Source organism: Manis pentadactyla, chromosome 7, assembly GCF_030020395.1.
Source record: "Manis pentadactyla isolate mManPen7 chromosome 7, mManPen7.hap1, whole genome shotgun sequence".
NCBI lineage: Eukaryota > Metazoa > Chordata > Mammalia > Pholidota > Manidae > Manis > Manis pentadactyla.
Genome location: NC_080025.1, coordinates 146,257,923 through 146,277,340, shown reverse-complemented (window position 1 = coordinate 146,277,340; position 19,418 = coordinate 146,257,923). Strand labels below are relative to the sequence as shown.

Sequence of the window (19,418 nt, the reverse complement as noted above, 5' to 3'; positions counted from 1 at the left end):
CGTTGACCCTCCATCTGCTCCACTTCACAGGTGAAGTGCATGCATTTCTCAGGATCAAGAAGATGCCCTCTTGAGAATGGAGAAAGGGGCCTCCCTAAGCACTCCCGGAGCCCACAGTGTCCCAGAGCTTTCTCTGGCCTTCAGTGTTAGGCCAGGTGCAAGCATAGGAGATTTCCAGTGACCAAGAGGTTGACAGTCAAACAAGACCTTAGACATTCTCCAAAACCCACACCCTAAATAACTATTTCCATCCTCCTGATGTGAGCAACTAGGCAAAAGGGGTCCAAACTGCATGGGCCCACAGGTGGTCTTTTACATCACATAGAGTGGTTGGAGCACCCACCCCTGGGTTTAGACCTAGAAAGGGTAATGTCTCCTCCCTATAATTAGCACCTCTGTCCCCAGTCAGAAATGATACCTGACTCCTCACTGGAGCCAGTAGGCCCAGGGCACATTTGTGATATAGCTGGTGAGGAGGACACCAGTTACAGGAGGAAGCCCCATTAGTTACAGGCGCTACTGCAGGGCAGACATAGTTCTTCATTGGAAAGCATACTCTGTAGAATTTTTTAAGAGGAGGGCCTACTCTGGTATTGTGAACATGTACACATGCTCCACTGAGCATTAACCCTCAAGCAATCCCTCTGTGTGAGAATTCTTAGATTTCCAAGAAGAAATAAAGTTCTATTTAAGTTCTTGAGATGATGTTGATACTACTAATATGTTCTATTTTTTTTTTTTTGATCAAAAGTTGGGCTTTGAGGAAAGGACCTAAAAAATGCTGCTCACCAAAAAATACAGACCCAAAGTGGTCTTCCTATGATAAGGGGCTTGTCACACAGTGTCCTCAAAGAGGACTGCTTTCCTGAACTTTAGAGGTGTCCCCTTCCTTGGTTCCAATCAAGCAAGTCAGCCCTACCACCACCGAAACGCACAGGGGAAATCAGCTTCTGCTGCTGACTGACCAAGCTTGAGCAACTTGCTTTAGAATCTTCTGGGGTCTCCCAGGATCTATTTTAATGACCTGCTTAAGGGGAACTAAGCAGTGATTAAAAGATAAGAACCCTCAAGCTCTTCTGAGAAGGGAATTCAGTATTCACTCAAGTGGTAAAGCACAGCTCACTGGCTCCCCTTTACTCCCCAGCTGGAAGCCTCTGCAGACGGCGGGTCTCTCTCTCCCAGGGCAGGGCATGAGTGCCCTCTGCCATGCGGGGGATACCAGGGCGGACTGGCCATCCTTGGCCTGCCTTTTAAGACCTGCTGCTTCTCAGCTGGGGCCCCCACTCGGTCCCAACTGAGCGTCCATAGGCTTTTCTGGCAGGGAGAGTCTGCGCTCTCTAAATGCCAGGATGAGCAGCAGTCGTCTGTTCAATTTCTTGAGATATTTCAAGAAAAAGGAGGAACACGGAAATCAAAAGCAAAGTCCTTTAAACATCGCTCATATGCCTCCTTTGGCTTATGTTACAGCCAAAATGACATCCTTTGGGGGATCAGAATAAGCAAGAATTTGACGGAGCCTACCCACCTGCTCCATTCCCATCCAGAAAAATCCAAAGTAGCTGGAGACCTTCACCACTGACGCGCTAAATCAGGCGGCTCTGATGAGAGAGGCCTTTGTCCCAAGGTCCCTGCACACCAAGTTTACCTCGCCGAGGCGCCCTGTACCAGCGCATTTTGACAGACCAGGGGACCTTCCAGCCAGAAGCCGGCTTTCTGTCTGCAGCTGTGCAGCCCAGGTGGGGACAGTCGACCCCGGCCCGGTCGCCGGGGAGCACGCGTCCCGCCCCTCCCGCCTCACCTGCTCCTGCTGCTGCGCCGACTTCCCCGCGGCGCTCGGCTCCTTGGCGGTGGTCATGGTCTCCGTCCGGGCGCACGCGGCACGGGCGCAGGTGCGGTGTGACGGCGAGGCGGGAGCCAGCAGAGTCCGGTCGGCGGGCAGGGGTGGACTCAGTCCATACTTCCGAAATCACACGCTATTCTGGGGAGCTGCGCTGACAGTGGGCACCCCAGCGCACCCAGCCTAACACCTCTTTGAACGCTCGGCGCGCAAGGCGGCGCCCAGGGGGCGATGCTGCGGTTCGCGGGCTTCTCCAATTAGCAGCAGCCCCTGCAATGCCCCCAGAAACGATGGCAACTGCTTAGCAACCGGCAAGTGGCGGCGCGGTGCAGGAAGGGGACCCGAGTGGCGCGCGCCGCTCCCGCTCACCTCCCGCGGCGCACGGCGCATGCCCGGACTCGGCCAGCGGCTGGGGAGGTGGCGCGGGGGCGGGGCCGGGGCGGGGCCGGGGCGGGGCCAGGCCGGGCCGGGGGAGCGGCCGGAGAACGAGGGGGATGGGGGATAGAGGTGTAGGGATGCGGGGGTGAGGGTGCTGCTGAGGGAAGGGGGAGCCCCTGGAGAGGAAGCTGAAGGCGGGGGAGGTGCCTACGTTCCAGGCGGGGTTCCTGGCCGGGGTTCGAGGCCGCAGCCACGGGTCCTTGTCGCCACCCTGCCCCGGGGCCTAGCCTGCGCCCCGCGACAGCGCAGGCCGGCAGGTTTTTCCCTGCGGGGACACAAGGGACCCCTGGGGAGATGCTCTTTGTTCCTCCTCCTGCCATGCCCGGTGCTTTTGAAGGGACAGGTGGGGCGTGCCTAAGAAGGGCATCTCTTCTCTTTGCCAGGTGGGTTTTGCAGGAAAGCTAGGTGTGGAAATCTTGGCCTTTATTTTCTTTAAAATTCAGAAAACAGATTTTGTTTAGTCTTTGAACTCAAAGAATGTCCTGTTTCTCTTTGAAAGCCAGCCAGTACCTCAAGGGTGTCTGCTGGTTAGGAGAAAAAGAGAAAAGCCTGTGGGTGACCTTAGAGGAACCACAGCTCCCTGCCGAGTCCTGAGCTCAAGGAGAAAGCAGGACAGACCTGCCGTCCTTCTGTCCCTGCCCGCTGTCCTAGCTATGTGACACTGGCCGTGCCCTCCTGCACCTCGCTGTCCCTACCCCTGGCAGCCAAGGCGGCTGGTAGAGGAGAGATGCCATTGTGAGTAAGCTGATCAGCTGCTGGGCAGCAGGCGGGAATGTCTTCCAGAACCAGGGACCAGCTCAGGGCCCCGGGAGCCTACAGGAAACCGTGTGTGTGGATGGTGCCCTCTGCTAACACTCTCTGGCTCCTCCTAGACTCGGGCCTCTACCTCCACCCAAAGGGCTTCAGGCCACCTGGGAGTGCATAGCCCACCCCCGCCCACAGCGCCAATAAACACCCTCAGCATGAAAGTCCTCCCTGGCCTGCACTGCTGTGAAGCTCAGTGTAGTTCTTGCAGAGAGAAGGCAAAGTAGATACTCTTTAAAAAATGTAGTGTAAGGTGTTTAAAGGTAGAATTCCCCTCTTTCTGCTGCTTCCCAGTACCCTGGAGCCCTAGTCATTTTACAAAACACACATAGTAGCAAAATCCAACACATTGTATTGTTCTTAGAGTTGACAGGTGAATCCAAATGTGGCAGAGTCGCCTGCTCATCTACCATAACCTGGACTTAATTCCGGTCTAAGCATTGCCTTAGCACAGGTTTCAAGAGCTCAGGATGTGTAGCCGGGAGCTTGCCTGGTTTGTTCAACACAAAAAAGAACAAATAACCCTATCAGGCGGTCCTGGATCCCTAAGTGCTCTTTGTGGCCCCACTAACGCAGAGTGTGTGGAACCTGGGTTGCTGGCCTCGGCTGAGGGAGCGTGACAGGCCGGGCCAACCCTCGGGGGGGTCTCCCTACAGCTGCAGGCTCAGTGGCGGAGGGTGTCTGCCCCGCCTCACCCATGCCTGGGCCTCAGAAACACAACAGCATGAGGCCACTAAGCAAACCTGTCCTCTGGGCCCCTGAGCAAAGACCCAGGAGGAAGGGAGCCTCCCGTGTGACCCCCGCCGTCTGGGAAGGCTCAGGGACGGGGGAAGGGGCCCCTGCTGCTAAGTACCCTTTCAGGAGTTCAGTCTCACTCCTGAGCATCCCAGAATTGGTCTGTCCTCCAGAGCTTCGCTTAAATTACAACCCCTGATGGGGGTCAAACCTTAAACCCCCTTCTGTTGATACCTCAGAAAGGATCCCTGCTCACCCAGGAAGGCTAGGACCACCCCTAGGCCTGACAGCCAAAGACTGGGACAGGAGCAGGGTGGGGAGGAAGGGGAGGGCCTGACCCTAACTACTCCTCATCACGCATCCAGTGCCCTGGGTCTCAGGGAGGGGAGACGCCCAGATGCTCAGCTGTGCACTGGGGCGCGGGTGGGGGGACGGGTGTACAATCCTCTGAGCACTTCTGTTTTACTTCTCTGTAAAGACCTTAAATACTATTCTGCATCTAAAGTGAATATGGATATAATACAAAGCTCCCGCACATTTGCAAGATTATACCTGCTTCTTCAAAGGAGTCTCCTGCTGGCATCAGGTCATTGATCGCCTGGGCACCAGCCAGCCCCCAGGCCTCCCACACCCCTCGCTTATCAGTCTGTCAAGGGCCATCTGGTGGGACAATTGGGAATCACTGGGTGGTGGCCAGGCCAGCTTGTGACACTCAGAACCTGTTGGGATATTCTGGCACCAGGTCCCAGGCAGCCAAGTTTTATGCTTGACTTTATTGCTTTTAGAGAAAGGGCAGGGTTTCCTGCCAAACAGAGCAACACACGGAACCTGGAGGACGTTCTGCTGGGAGAAGCAAGCCAGTCGCAGGAGGGCAAGTGCTGCCTGACCCCCCTCCGGAGGAACCTAAGTAGTCGCACTCCTGGAAACAGAGAGGGAAGGGTGGTTGCCGAGGGCCGGGGGAGGCCCAAACAGGGAGCTCCTGTTCAACAGGCATAAAATTTCTGTTCTGCAAGATGAAAAAGCCATAGAGCTCTGCAGATCAACCCAGTGCTGAGAGCGAATGCCGTTCTGCACACAGAAAACCAGTTATGAGGGTAGATCTCATGTTAAGTCTTCTTGTCACCATAAAGTATTTTTTAAAAGAAAGGGCTGCCTTTTATCCGTATTTTAAAATTAACCAGAGTCTCTCCAAAGGACAAACCCCACACTCAAGCTTATCCTGCAAGCTCAAGGTGTGAGTCTTACTACAGGCACCGTGTGTCCGTGAGACCCCCAAGCTGAGTTCCCTGGTAACTCAGAGTGTTGTCAGAACTATCATCTAAACCTCATCGGGCAGAGAAAAGGTTTACTGGTAAATACAGGATGTGGTATCCCAAGTTGTCCAGACTGAAAAGAAAAAGGAATTTATAAATTTCTGGAAAGCAGCATATGTGTATAATACAGTTTCAGTTAACTAGAGACTGGGGAATATGACTCAGAGAAGAGCTAAAAGGCCCAGCAGGGACAGGAGTGGAGTCCAATGTGTACCCTCCATGCTCCTCTCCTGTGCCTTACTGAGTAATCAACACCATGCATACCTAGCCCCGGGGGACAGCTGGTGACCCCCAGCCCCCCGCCCGGCTGGTGACACAGCAGTGGCCACTGGGTGTGTGCCAGTCCGCAGCAACTCTGTGCAGCACGCACTGCCCGTTCCCCCATTTTACAAAGGGAAATTGATATTCAGGGTATTTAACTATGAAACCTGGGGATGCCCAGCAGGTAAGTAACTAAACCAGACCTTAACCTCGGTGGGCCGGGCCATACTGCCCAGGCCTTTGCTTCCTGGAGAGTAGGCTACTGAGAATATGTAGCGTGTGTGCCAGGAACCACACTGAGCATTTTATACATATTGTCCTTATTAATCTGTAGCAATCCCTTGGGTATGTACTGCACTAGTTCGTCTGCACAACAAAGTGCCACAGCCTGGGCAACTGACACACACACAAACTCATTTTCTCCCAGCTCCAGATCAAGGCGTTGGTTCCTCCTGGGCATGTGGCCCCATCTCCCCTGGGGCCTGGGCACATCTGTGTCCTAATCTCTTCTTGTAAGGACACCAGTCAGACTGGATCGGAGCCATTTGACCTTAATCACCTCTGTCAAGGCCCTGGCTCAAGCAAGGTCACATTCTGAGGTTCTCAGGGTCAGGACTTGCACATGTGTGTTTGCGGGACAGGAACGGCCCATAACACTTATTATTTGCCCTCTTTACTCATGAGGAAATTGAGGCTTGAAGTGATTGAGGGGCTCTTCCGAAGTCACATCGTCAGCAGTAAATGGCAGAATTGCATTCAGACCCAGTTCTGCTCGATCAAAACCCTGGCCACACACCACAGGCACAGAGGGACACACACTTCCCATGGCTCTTCCAACCCCTGAGCTCCTTGCCCACATTCTCCAAGCAGGCGTGAGGCTCCTGACTTTCCCGGCTTCTGCTAACAGGCAGCCCAATGGGTCTCGCCAAGACCTTACCCTGGACAGGTCCCTGCCCCACGGGTCCCGGAGGGACCTGTTTCCAGGAGCGCACGTGCTGCGAGTGTGTTGGCCTTCCCCAGGTGCCAGGGTGCCCTGTGCCCAGGGGCAGGGTGGGAGCCTGTGGGTAGGCACACCTTCACTCAGAGCAGAGGGCTGTCAGGAGCTAATTCCCCATCAAAGCAGCTCCTCAGCGCGCTTGCTGGGCCACAGGCAGCAGGAACCTGGCACAGCCCCGTGCAGGCCCCCTGCCAGCCAGGATGCCCCCAGCTGCTCACCTTGCTGCGTGGCTCACCTCTGGTCCCACCAGCATCATGGCCCAGTCCCGTTGGGAATCCCTCAGCTACCTGCAATCGGCCTCACTGACTGGACCTGAGGCAACTCAGTCCTTTGCAGGAGCGCTGCGTAGAACTTGTTCATGTGGACACGCTGGTTTACCTCCCCTCCAGGTGGGACCAGCCAGGGTGGCTGGCACGCTCAGCTCATTAGGTTTGTCTGTAGACAGTGCCGGCCTGAGTCCCTCTGCAGCTGATGCAGGCCTCCTCTGATCTCCACTCACCTTGCCCTGAGTAGCCCATCAGCTAAAACAGCTTTGCTTCAAACATCACCCACTCAGCAAGTCATTATCAAGCACCTACTATGTGCAGGCAGCAAAACTACCTACAAGATACAGGCATGCTGGCTGATTTGTTGCTGGGAGCTAGAGATCAAAATGCCTTTAGGGTTCATGAAAACTGGATTTTTTAGAATTACTCACCTGCAAGAAAAGCTACCTCCAACAATTCCCTAAAAATAAAAAATATGGGCAGCAAGGTAAGATTCCCTGGGGAATCAGTCCAGGACCTAAAGAAGCAAGCTTGGGGGGAAAAAAGTATATTTATACACACACACACCCACACACACACTGAAAATCACCAACAGGAGGGAGAATGTGGACACACACACACACACACACACATACACACACACACACACACACACATACACACACACACGCACACACGCACACACAGAAAATCACCAACAGGAGGGAGAATGTGGATGAGTTCCCTGACCTGAAGACCAAGTTTCTCTAAAGACACAGAACCAACAGCCTGTGTGTATACATCCTCTTCCCTCCCTTCATCGTCTTTCTACCTGGAATGTTGGCTACAGTCTTGAACCACGAGACCAAGACCATTCATGGCAGAAAACAGAAGGGGCCCAGACACCTGAGGACCGTGTGAGAGGGAGTTGCCACAGCGTGCCTCGGCTGCTCACCACCAAATGGGATGTACAGAGATGAGAAATAAACTTCTCTCTAGTGCAAGTCACTGCCACTTTAGGTTTTCCGGCATGCCCAATCAAGCTGCACTCAGTCTGGTGCAAATTCCTGTTCCGTCTTCTCCTTGTATCACTCCTAACAATTGTGTTGCATGGCCCCCTACAATTACAGCTTATTAAATTAGAAATAAATATTAGCTGACCTGTCTTATTAGACCTACTAAATTCACATTGACTTCTAGCCAGTGGGTGTGCATCCAGAGCAGGGTCCACAAAGTATGGTCTCTGGGCCAAATCCATTTACTTCCTGTCTTTTTTTTTTAATAAAGTTTTATTAGAACACAGCTGTGCCCATTGACTTACCTATTGTTCAATGGATGCTTTTGCACTTCAAGGACAGAGTTGACACTCTGACAAAGGTCATGTGGCCTACAAAATATAAAATATTTACTATCTGGTCCCTCTGCAGAAAAGTTTGCCAATCCCCGGTCTAGAGTGACTCTGGTACATGTCAACTAAAGGTACATATTGATTCATTCAGAATCACAAATTCAATTGAAAAATCCTCCTGTATCAAGGTAGACCATCCCCCCACCCCAGAAAGGAAAGACAATAGGAAAAATATGCTAACATGTTTTATAATCAGCCTAGCAGACACCACGCAGGAAGAAAATATTTATACTAATTATAACAGTTCACCACCACCCACATTGCCTGTCAGAGTGTACCTCATTCCTTGTAAGGTAGATTGAGGCTTGACTGATGAGCCCCCATCACACACTTCAGTGTGGACATCCAAACAGGACCCTTTCCAAATGCCACAAGAGTTCCATGCAGTGGGGCTCAGTGCCCTGGAAGCAGGAATCCCCTAGGGATCTGGGAAATAATGAAAGCATCCCAATAGTTTACCAAAGCCATACCTCCAGTACTTAGGTAAATGCTCAAAAATATTTGCATAAATGAGTCCTGTGGTGCAGGCAAAGGAATTCAGGTACTCGTCACATTTGAATGATGTCATCTTTTCCTAAAAGATGCTTCCCTTGCTGATCACAAACCTCTACGAGCTAAGGAAATGCTAATACTGTTCCTGGGGCCCTGAGCCCTGTGCGCACCGCCTGGAAGCCAACGGCTCTGTTACGGTAAAGCACTGAGTGCTAGCATGAGTACATAAGTCAGGAAATCCGCTCTGATGGCCTCCCCCTCTGATAGCAGGGGACACTTGTAACAAATAAATGAACGCCTTTGGTCCCGCCTGAGAAAAGTGCAAGGAGAAAGATGTGGTGGTGACCAGGGTTGCTTGGAGGCAACCCTGGGTGCCCGTCCCTGAGGGGGGTTGCGTAGAAGGCACTAGAAGGACACCGTGCATGCTAAGCAGTGATCAGAATCAATCATGTGCACACAGAGCAGCATGGATGGATCGTAAGCACAGTGCTTATGGCAAAAAAATGAGAACTATAAATATATATTTACACATGGATACATAGGTACATATGTAAGTATATATTTACATAAATGTTATGTACACAAAACACGTATATGCTTATGTACCAAAACCCAAACCTTTTAACGAATAAAGCATTCATACAAAACTTGTGTTTTACAAAAATACATACAAACAAAAAGCCACCCATCCAACATAATAATGCTTGCTGGTGGTTGGGGGTGGGGAAAGGAAAATAGATTATAAGCTGAATAAGGGAAGGAGGGAGCCAGAAAGGGACAGAGGAGCCTGGAAGGGAGGTGGCGGAAGGAGGGTGGGGTTTGCTTGGACCACTGATGATAATAAGATGTAAATTCCATCGGGCACCGCTCCGTTGCCCCTGTAAGGAAGGTGGAGAAAGTAAAATTCCATGTCTGAGCCCTGCACCGTCAGGAGCACCATCTCATTTAATGTTTATGATGGTCCTAGCAAGTAACCGTTAATTCTTAATTTGAAGAAAAGGACATTGGGGCTTAGAAAGTGGAGTCAGGATCCTTGGCCCCTGGTCGCACAAGTAGGCAGGACCAGAAGTCATGCCCACGTCCAGCTCTGGCCTGTGGGAGCACCACACTCTCTAGATATTCCCTAAGGGAACTTCCAGCCAGAAAATTCTATTTTGTGAGTCCAGGTAGATACCCCAAGGTTGATAATCAAATATCGGAAAACTGCTATTATGCAAAACGACTTTTAAACCAACTCACATTTATGTTCACCCCTGGCTTTTTCTTTTTTCATATTTAAATGTGTGTAATTTACTTACTGTGTATCATATTGTTCTCTAAATTCTTTCAACATGTACGCTTTGTTTTTCTCTAAGATGATTAAGTTTCTTTTATTCACCCCCAGCTTTTAGATGGCAGCCTCGATTCAGCTGTGAGAGGTACCAAATGTAGTCCTTGCAATCGTGACATTTTGAAAACTGCATTTTTTTAATTTTCATGTTTCATCCCAAAATAGCTTAATTCCGTTCAAGTTGCTTTGCCCTTCCGGTCTCCCCTGTGCTGCAGAGCACGGGCGCTCTGGCGCCCAGACAGGTCAGCCCGTGAGCCAGCCGTCCCTGCCCCTCCACGGTTCTCAGGATGACCTTGGCAGCAGCAACTCGACAGATGCCTTGTTCACGGTCTCTGATGCCCATGGTTGAAATTCATGGGCCTGTGTGTGCGGCTCTCGTTTGGCGCCAGCTGTGGAAGCGCGCTCGGGTTGTCTGGGTAACCACGGTGCAGTGGGGACTCGGCTTTCCACCGTCACGTTGTCTCCAGTGGCGTTTCAGGAGAGACCCACCCAAAGTAGCCCCTGGGTAACGGTCCTGGCACGGCCTCCCCGTCCTCTGTCCCCCAGCACCTCTGTTCCCCTCCCTGCTTTCTGGCCTGGGCCTAGTTGTTGTCCCCAAACCTTTAGGTTCTCAGGCTTCATCTTCAACACCAAGTAAGTGAATGAGCAGGTCCATGCAGAAGATGCCCAGAAGAGGATCAGCCGATGAAACCCCTATTGCCCAACTATGCAAAACACATCGGACTCAGTTTGGGGATAAGTGTAAACAAAAGTGTAAATGACATTCTGACAGGCTGCTTAAAACTGGAGACACACACACAAACAGCGTTAGTCTGAGAGACTCAGCATTTTCTCTCGGAGGGCAATATCCAAGAAGGGCACAGCAGGAGAGTCAGAGAACCATGTCTTCCACCAATGCATGGGCGCTACCTCTCCGCCAGACCCTCCCTGCTGGTGAGCTCCTATTCATCCTCCAGAGCCTGTTTCAAATGTCCCTCCAACCCCCCACTCCCCACACACTCGATCCCTTGCCTCGCTGCTCCCCCATCACACATTTATGTCTCATGCTTGTGTGGAGTCCTCCCTGCCTCACCGCGGCCACATCCCTGCCTGGCCTCCCTCGTGAGGCCTCACTGCGAGCCTCTCTGGGGCAGGACAAGCCGAGGCTAGACGCAATGCTGTGTATCAGCTCCAGGGACGGCCTTTCAGGTCAGAACAATTTCTGGTCTACGGATCCCAGCTCTGTTCGTTTGCTGGCTGTATGCAAGCTACCGAGCCCAGGTCTCAGCTGTTAAGTGGACACAGTAATAGGCAGTTTCTAGAATCTGTCAGAACTAATTTAGGTAAACTCTGCAAGCCAGGGGACACAGTGCTGGGCTCAGCAAAGGGTTCTTACCCATCCCCAGAGTGAGATCTCCTCAGGGCATGTCTTACTTTTCTCTGTGTCTGGTGCTCAGCACACAGAAAATAAGAGAGTGATAGATGTGTTCGGGAAAGAACTTGGAAAACTTGAATGTCACCTGGACTAAAATCAAGAGGTCAGAGTCTCTCCACATGAGGCACTAAGAGGTCAGAACCAGATGGTTCATTTGAGGCAACTCATTATCAACAAACAAATTCCGACAGAAGCACACACAGAGGAGGACCTCTCGGTGGCGTGGCGCAGCTTACCGATCGCCGAGAGGAAGCCCTGCGTGCAGGCTGTCCTGGGAGTGTGGGGCAGGACCCAGAGAAGGCGCTGTAGGGTGGCGTGACTCAGCCAGATGCTTTCCAGTTGTGCCAGAACCCCCCTTGCAGTGCCAAGATGATGAGCTTGGGAGAAGCAGCTTCCCTGGAACTTGGGGCTCCTGCCCACCCCACGCCCATTTTAGCATCAGCCAGGGTGCCTCCCCTTCTGTCTCCTTGTTGAGTTGCAAATCATTGGATCTAAAGCCCTCGGGAATCAGCGTCCCACGGGGCAGATGACCACCTGTCAAAGGGGGCAGGATGAAAAAGCAGCCGTGGCCACTGAAGACACTCCTTACATCTTAGAAATCAAAGGTGAGACACACCAGCAAGACATATTTCATCGGCCCATCAGCCAGGCATGAGCCTCACTATGTCATTTTTGAGAGTCTCTTTTGCTGAAAATTAGAACCAAGTGGAAGTCCTTAGGAATTAGAGCCTAGCCTGTCAAATAATAAAATGGAAAAGAGAAAATCTCCTATGTGACATAAGAGATGAGGTGCTGAATGGGCCAGAATCTCCAGCAGCCCCCCAGGAAACAGAAGAGAGCTGCTCGGGGGGGACACAAAACAACCCCGTGCCCCGTGAGGGCAGCTACCTTCCCAGGATAATAAGCACAGCTGAGGTGCAGACCTTGCTCGTTCTGCCAGTCCCTGTGCCATCGGCGTTAAGAAGCCAGGAGAGACTGTGTGCCTGTCCAGGTGCCCATGACTTCCCTTCATTCCAAGGGCCTCTGTCCCTTCCTGGAAATGCCCCGAGCCCTCAGCTTCTCCGGGAAGCCAACGCCAGAGCCCGCCCGTCAGCAGCATGGGCTCTGGCCCCCGGGAACCTGCTGTTCTCAGCACATCCATCCACAGAACATGTCCCTCTCGCAAACCAGCCCGAGTGTCTCCAGGAGACAGGAGGAAGCACACTGGGATGAAGGGGTGTTTAATGAATTCCATCCCCTATGTAGACGCTCGGGTGAACTTCAGCCAAGAAAGGGAGATGGTCCTTGTGCTGAACATAGTACACCAGAGATTAGCCTCCTTGCAGCCACATCTCAGAAAGGATGTGGGACTGAAGACTGTTCCAGTGATTTCTCAAAGCCCATCCTGAGTAGGATGACAGGCAGGAAAGAACACAACAGATATAATAAAACTTGCAGGGGACCAGAAAGAATCTGATTTTGAAATATTTTCTTCATGAAGACTTCCAAATCACAATTATATTTTTATCCTTTGTGATTGGTGTCATTCAGAAAACTATTAATAACAGACATTGTTTGCATTAGACAACTCATGTCTCTACACTAACTTAGTATTGAGAATCTATCAGTGGATCGAATTAACTCACCTACCTCATCAGAAGGAGTAACTTGAAGAAATTTGGGAAATAATCCTTAGATTTAGGGCCACCTTCTTCCTTTACTCTGAGCAGCTTTCAGAAACCCTCTTCATCCTTCAAGTGATGGATGGTCTCCCAATACATATCAATTTTTGCTGTGCCTCTGACAAGGTAAGGTGTCAATACACTCCTCGGTACTGGAGTGTGCAGGATGGACTATGTTCTCCTTTTCCAGTTTATGTGCTACTGGAGAACACCGAAATGTCGGTCACAGGGTCATTCTCGGTGAGAAGCCCCTCTGGGTATCCCTCTTAGGGTAAGACAAGAATACAGTGTCACAGGTGATTAATGTGACAGCGTGACACGGTGAGGAACTTCAGAGACATCAAGAGTCTGTTAGCCGTCAGTGGTCAGCTTGAAGCTGGGGGCCAGGAGGCAGCATCCCGACTGTAACAAAGCGATGACAATGAAGTGGCTGGGATGGCGGTGCTACACAGAGGCAGGGGGGATGACAGAGCCAGGACATCAGCTGGTGGAAGGCAGAAGAAAGCGAGGTAACTTTCTTTTCTTGCAGTCAGAAGACCCAAACTAAAGCAGGTCTGGACTGTGCTTTGGGACGCATGCAAATTCAGAAGACTTCTTTTCGAGATCAGTTGGCTTCCAACTTCATGTTTGGTGGTGGTGATGAGCAAGAAGAGGTCCCAACACGGACTGATGCTCATGGAGCCCGTGGTCAGTCTAGGCCTCAGTGACCCTGTCATTTTGGAGGCACGTTAATGCGTAGGATTTGGAGGGAATGACTGCGAACTGCAAACTAGTTCCTGCTCACAAAGCCAACATGACGTTTCCACTTGCTGGGAGTTCACCTCCTCTCAAAACAAGAGATTACGGTGGGATCCCTGGTCGGCCATCGTTTTTTTTTTTGGTCTCTCTCATTTAATTCCCAGACATTTATTGAGCATCTACTATATGTGAGAGCTTATTTAAACACTGAGGAAGCAAAATGCTCAACCCTGGCTTTGAAGGACTCCCAGTCTAGAGGGAAAGTGGGCCCAGAAGGAGACTCTTTTCAGACGAACACTAAGGCAGGTGCTCGCAGTGGAGGAACAGCAGACCTGTGGTTCTTGACGGCTTTTGTAGACGTCCCACCGGAATGGTAGGGGGCCAGGCAGACTCACGGAGAACAGGCTGGCAAGTGGGACACAGGTACAAGTGAAGCCCCCAAAGCTTCTCTGGAGGGGTCTGAGGAATGCACTGGGGTGCGCTGTGTGTGAGGGTCTGTGAGTGGGGAAGGCTTGATCCCAGAGGAGCTGGTTCATTGAGGTGCTCACTCTACCCTGCAGATGATGCAAACAGTTTAGGCAATAAAATGGCACAGGCAGATTGCCATTTAGAAAGGTTTCTTCAGAGAGTGGAAGATGCCTGGGACAGAGATACCAGCTTGGGAAGTGGTTGTGGCAGTCCAGGCAAGACATGTTAAGTGCCTGCAGAAAACTGGCAGGGACGGGTACATGAGAAATTAAAATTAAAACTGCGTGTCAGGGTCGAACGAAAAGAACATGTTGTCTGGTTAAGATTTGATCCCTTTTCTTTGGATACATCAGGCTCCAGTAGCACAAATCAGTTCTCTGGAAGGCCCAGAACAAGGCGTCAACCTTACGAACACTGGTCACGTATTCGCCCTTTTTGTTTCCATGTTTCCCTGGCCCTGCTCTGTGCCCATGCGGAACTCACGAACAAGTGACTTTGCAGTGGTGGAGATAAACTGCAGTGGTCACACCTCATCTATTTTTCAACATCCCCTCCATCTGCTCACCCTACAAAGCACTGTATTTTCTGCAGCTACTGTATTCCAACCTGAGGGCTCCTTGGCTCCTAATTTTGATTAACCTGGTTGGTGTGGCTCATGGGGCAAGGCTAGGTCAGGATTCAGGACACCCAGATCCCATAGCTGCTACAGACTGACAGTAAAACCTCACTCCCCTGCGGAGGCATTAGGGGGTGGGACCTTAGCAGGGCTTCGGTCACAAGGGTGGAGCCCCCAGGACGGGATCAGTGCCTGTGACGGGACCACTGCATAGGGACACAGTGGGAAGGGGGCCGCCTGTGCACCAGGAAGCAGCCCTCACCAGATACCGAATCTGCTTGCGCCTCCATCTCAGGCTTCCAGCCTCCAGAACCCTGAGCAATATGTGTCAGTTGTTCACAAGCCACCCTGTTGGCGGCACTTTTGCTCCAGCAGCCCAACAGGATGAAGTGTTCTGTGCATCGCCCACTCTCAGGACCCCAATTCCCTTGTTGTATAGCCTCTGGGTGGGGGGCTGTTGGGCAGAAATCAGTACAGAAAAGTCCATGTCAATTATGCTCTCTGGAGTCAGACAAAGGAGGCGGCACTGCCAGGGTGCTAGCACAGGCTCTGCTGCGGGCACAGGCAGCGTGACACTGAGCAAGTCGCCACCACCTCCCAGGCTCTGGTTCTGTGCCCCACCCTGGGCCGCAGGGGGCAGGGCCTGCCTGCCATGTTCACTGCCAGCCTCGTGCCTCCTTACCTAGTGCTCGGCATGTACCAGGTGCTCCCTAAATGTTCGTGTTGTCAAAGAAACGAAAGGCCTGAGCCAGCTCAGTGGGTGCTAGCTTCGGCTTTCACTCTGAAGTGGGTGTCGTGGGCGCCCTGCAAGCCTTGGGGCTAGAGATGTGACTCGGATGGGAGGACTCTGTTACCGTGGTGCTGGCCTTCGGTCTGCACCTGCTACTCATCCTACACGAAGACTCTCTCCATCCTGCAGCCAGGAGTTGGCATCCACAGCGTGGACGATTTATTAAGTCTATGAAATGTTTTTCTGCCTTGGTTGAGTACAGATTTTTATTTTTTACCTAAAATATCCTTGCAGCAATCCAGCTCTCTCCACCGGCTTTGCCTTCTCCCACGGTACGTTCTTCCCTTTCTGTCAGCTTCCATTTAGCATCATCTTCTGCCCTGAAATGCGTTTTCTGCAGCTCTGCGATCCCTTTTCAGACAGGTCTGTACTCCTGGCATGTTTTATTCATTGAACTTACAAGGATGGAGACAGGGTAAGACAATTACTTGTCAGTCTCAGAGAGGCACAATCTGGTCACACCACGCTAATTTTTTAAATCAGTCTTTCCTGAAACTTCCATTTGTGTCGTTCTCTTGCCCATGATTTTCATGTTCTGCCTAGAACTTTCCCTGTCATTTGACACTATCCATGTGGAACTAGATTTCTTCAAGTGTCCAACAGAATGCCAGCTCCACAAGGGCAGGAATTTGAATCTGCTCTATTCAGTAACACAGTTCAAGGGCTTAAAACAGCAGCTGACATATAAAAGTGCTCAAAAAATAATTTTGAAACATTGATTGTTAAGGAAGCTGTCCTTTCAGCCACTAGCAGGGAGAAAAATTTGGAGGGATTCATCATATAGATGAAATTGCTTTATATGAATCATGGCTTCCCTGTAGAGGGCAGCTTGTAATACGCCTGCACCCATGACGCCATTGCTGTTCAAGCCTGCCTTAGGAATCCTATCCCCAGGCTGAGGACTACGTGGGAGCCAAGAGATGCACAGGGAGTGTGGCTCCTGGTCTGAGGCTGCCCGGTCAGCTGCAGAGTCCTGAGCCCCAGCACAGCCGCCCGCCCTACACGGAGGCCCTGTGGCGGACACCCCGCTGCCCTCACACCCCCTCCTCACAAGTGGACAGGGGTCACAGCCATGAATTGAGGGAGGTTTGTGGCCCAGAGGACCTGATCTTAGACCTGCACAGTGGCTGGGATGCTACTCAACAGGTGCATTAGATGAAGACCCGTTACAGCCTGCTGGAGGGAGAGGCTTCACCCCCTTTTAACCAGTAGAAGGAAGTCTCTATGCGAGGTGGCCAAACCCACCAAAATTATCCCAACATCTTAGCTCCAGCCCCTGTTGCCTGTAATTTTATTAGCCATACTGGGACAAAACCACAGGGACATGTCTGGACAGGCTTCCCTACAGAATGCAGGGCTCAGCTCTCCTCTTGGGCTGATCTTGCTCTTCCTACTCTGCCAGATGCCTCTGCTTCACTAGGAAGTGTGGAAGGTGCTGAGAGCCCCCTCTGTGGGGTCACATGGGGGGCCAAGTGGCCTGTCTCAGGCAGCCATGCATGGGTCCCGGGCAGCAGGCGGCGCCCCCTCACCCTGCCTGTCCTCCAGCTCCCATCTGCTTCTCAGCTCCTGTGCATTTTCTTTCTTCTCCTTAGGACAGAATTCTTAGAAAATGTATGACATGGGCAGAGGACAGACCCACGTGGGAGTTGTCCAACTGCCTAACAAGACATTTACCCAAACCAGATGACTTAACCCATCAATATGGGAGATTTTCTGCACCGAGTAGGACTTGTCTGAATCTGAGACCATCTGCTGAGCCACAAGGAATGAAATCCTCCTTTGCAAATGCAAGACATCAGTTTGGAAATTTGAAATTGGTGATCTTTTTGTTTTCTTTCCCTCTGGTCATTTGAAACCTGTTCACAAACTGGCCCACGGGGAGCCCTGGCACTCGCCAGACACACATCCCCCCACCCTTGCAAGCTTTCGTGCCTCCTGCCTTTGCAAGGTCTGTCCTGCCATGGGACTCTGAAGCCCTCTCAGGAAGCAAACACTGCATACACTTTACTTCCCTGAAGAAAAGGAATCTCAGCAGCTGAGCTGGGGGCCGTGCGGAGGGGTGGGGGGGATGGATAGGGCATGGACAATGGGATGGTGGCCTCAGGGAGGGCGAGGACGGTCAAGAGGGAAGGGCTGCCTCCTGGATACTGTGGCCGGACAGTCCCCAGGCCGCAGTGAGGTCTGGATTGAAGGCCAACTCACCACTAACTCTCAGCCACTTGGGGGTCTGTCCTAAAGTTGAGTCTACTCAGGAATTCCCTTGTCTGGAGGGGACTGTGCTTTTCAGAGTCACTGGACAGATGAGGGCCATCTCCCTTCAGGCCTATCAGATGGACACAGGACCCTGTCATCTCTACCTGAGCAAGCCTTCTGTTATATTGTCTGGTCTGAACCTGAGGCCTGCATGGCCCCAAGCACCCCAAGGCCACAGTCTGTGGCCTGGCGATTGAGTGTCACGGAGCCCTTTACTCATGGCCACCCCTGGGTGCATGAGGATGATGAATTGGCCCAGGCTTGCTGAGGCCAGAGGCTGCCCTGGGGCCAGGACCTTGGGATCACTGCCATCTTCCTCACCACTGGACAGAGCCACCTCTCATCCTGGCCCTTCTATAAAATAGGTGCTCTTCCAGTTCCACGGTTCTGGAAAAATCGGATCTATTCTTTTCCAATGCACAGCACGCAAATGTTGAAACATTTAACACACTGATCGAGAGCTTACATATTGTAAACAAAAATATTGAGGAATCAGCTATATTTTCTTTGAGATGTATCTCAGTATGGCAGGGAAAAACAGACGATGACATGGCTCTCAAGAACCTGACGAAAAACGGGTCTCCAGAAGTGGTCCCTCATCCTGACCACCGGCCAGTCTGTCAGCCTGGAAAACATGCCAGAGTTGTCTTGCAGAAAGTTAAATTGTTCTCTCTCCACAAATTGTCTTTTCGGCATTCTAAGCAGGTCACACTGCATATTTCATAAGTGCAGCGGCCGTCATAATCACTCTTCAGATTAAACTAAGATCACCTCTGCATTGTGGAATCAATACTTTTCTCATGGAAAATATAGGAACTATCATCCTTCTCATAATTTATAACGTTCCTTATGTCACCGTGTCCTCACAGTTTTTACACTGTGTCCTCACAGAAAGTTAAAGCTGTGTTTTTAAACTGTGGTTATAAAAATTTTATGTCTCATAAAATTTGCCACTTTAACCAGTGCTAAGTGTGTGATCCAGTGGCAGTGAGGACTTTCACAGCGTCCTGCAGCCATCACCACCATCTAGATCCAAAACGTCCTTCAGCGCAGATAGAAACCCGTTGCCACTCGGTGGGAAGGTCCCATTTCCAGTCCCTCAACCCCTGGGTAGCTCATGTAAGTGGAATCATACAATACCTGTCCTTTCTGCCTGGCTTGTTTCATTGAGTATTTTTTTCAAGGTTTATCCATATTATAGATGGTATGAGAACTTCATTCCTTTTTATGACACAGTAATATTCCATCGCGTGCACAGATCACATTTTATTTGGTTGTTTCCACCTTCTGGCTATTGTGAATAAATGCTGCAGTGAACATTGGCATATGGGTATCTCAGTCCCTGTTTTCCATTCTTTTGGGTACCTTAGCTGTTTTTAATTTCAGAAATATAATTAATTGTCTAAAATGTGCATGAGTCATCCACTGCTCATGTTCTGCGAATCATCACAGAGTCCTGGCAGAAAGGACAATCACACTGCTCTATAAATCAGCAAAGTCCCACCTACAACAAGCATCTCACGGTCTCACGGACCACGAGCTGGCCCAGGAGGCAGAAGACTCAGCGGGTTCCAGGACTTGCTCCCCTATTCCCTGGCGACCGTGATCAGGCATCTTG

At 51.3% G+C, this 19,418-nt stretch overlaps 1 protein-coding gene across 5 annotated transcripts in view; it reads right to left on the bottom strand.

The window, feature by feature from the left end:
* DPP6 (dipeptidyl peptidase like 6) overlaps window positions 1-19,418 on the bottom strand; it is an 839,060-nt gene that overhangs the window by 421,422 nt on the left and 398,220 nt on the right. The window contains exon 1 of one of the 5 annotated variants that reach the window (XM_036899606.2): window positions 1,799-2,209. The exons of the other annotated variants lie outside the window; for them this stretch is intronic. Coding sequence (XP_036755501.2) covers window positions 1,799-1,855 — 57 coding nt within the window. The 5' untranslated portion in view covers window positions 1,856-2,209. Of the gene's footprint in view, window positions 1-1,798; window positions 2,210-19,418 lie in introns of those variants that run through there. 5 annotated transcript variants of the gene reach the window in all.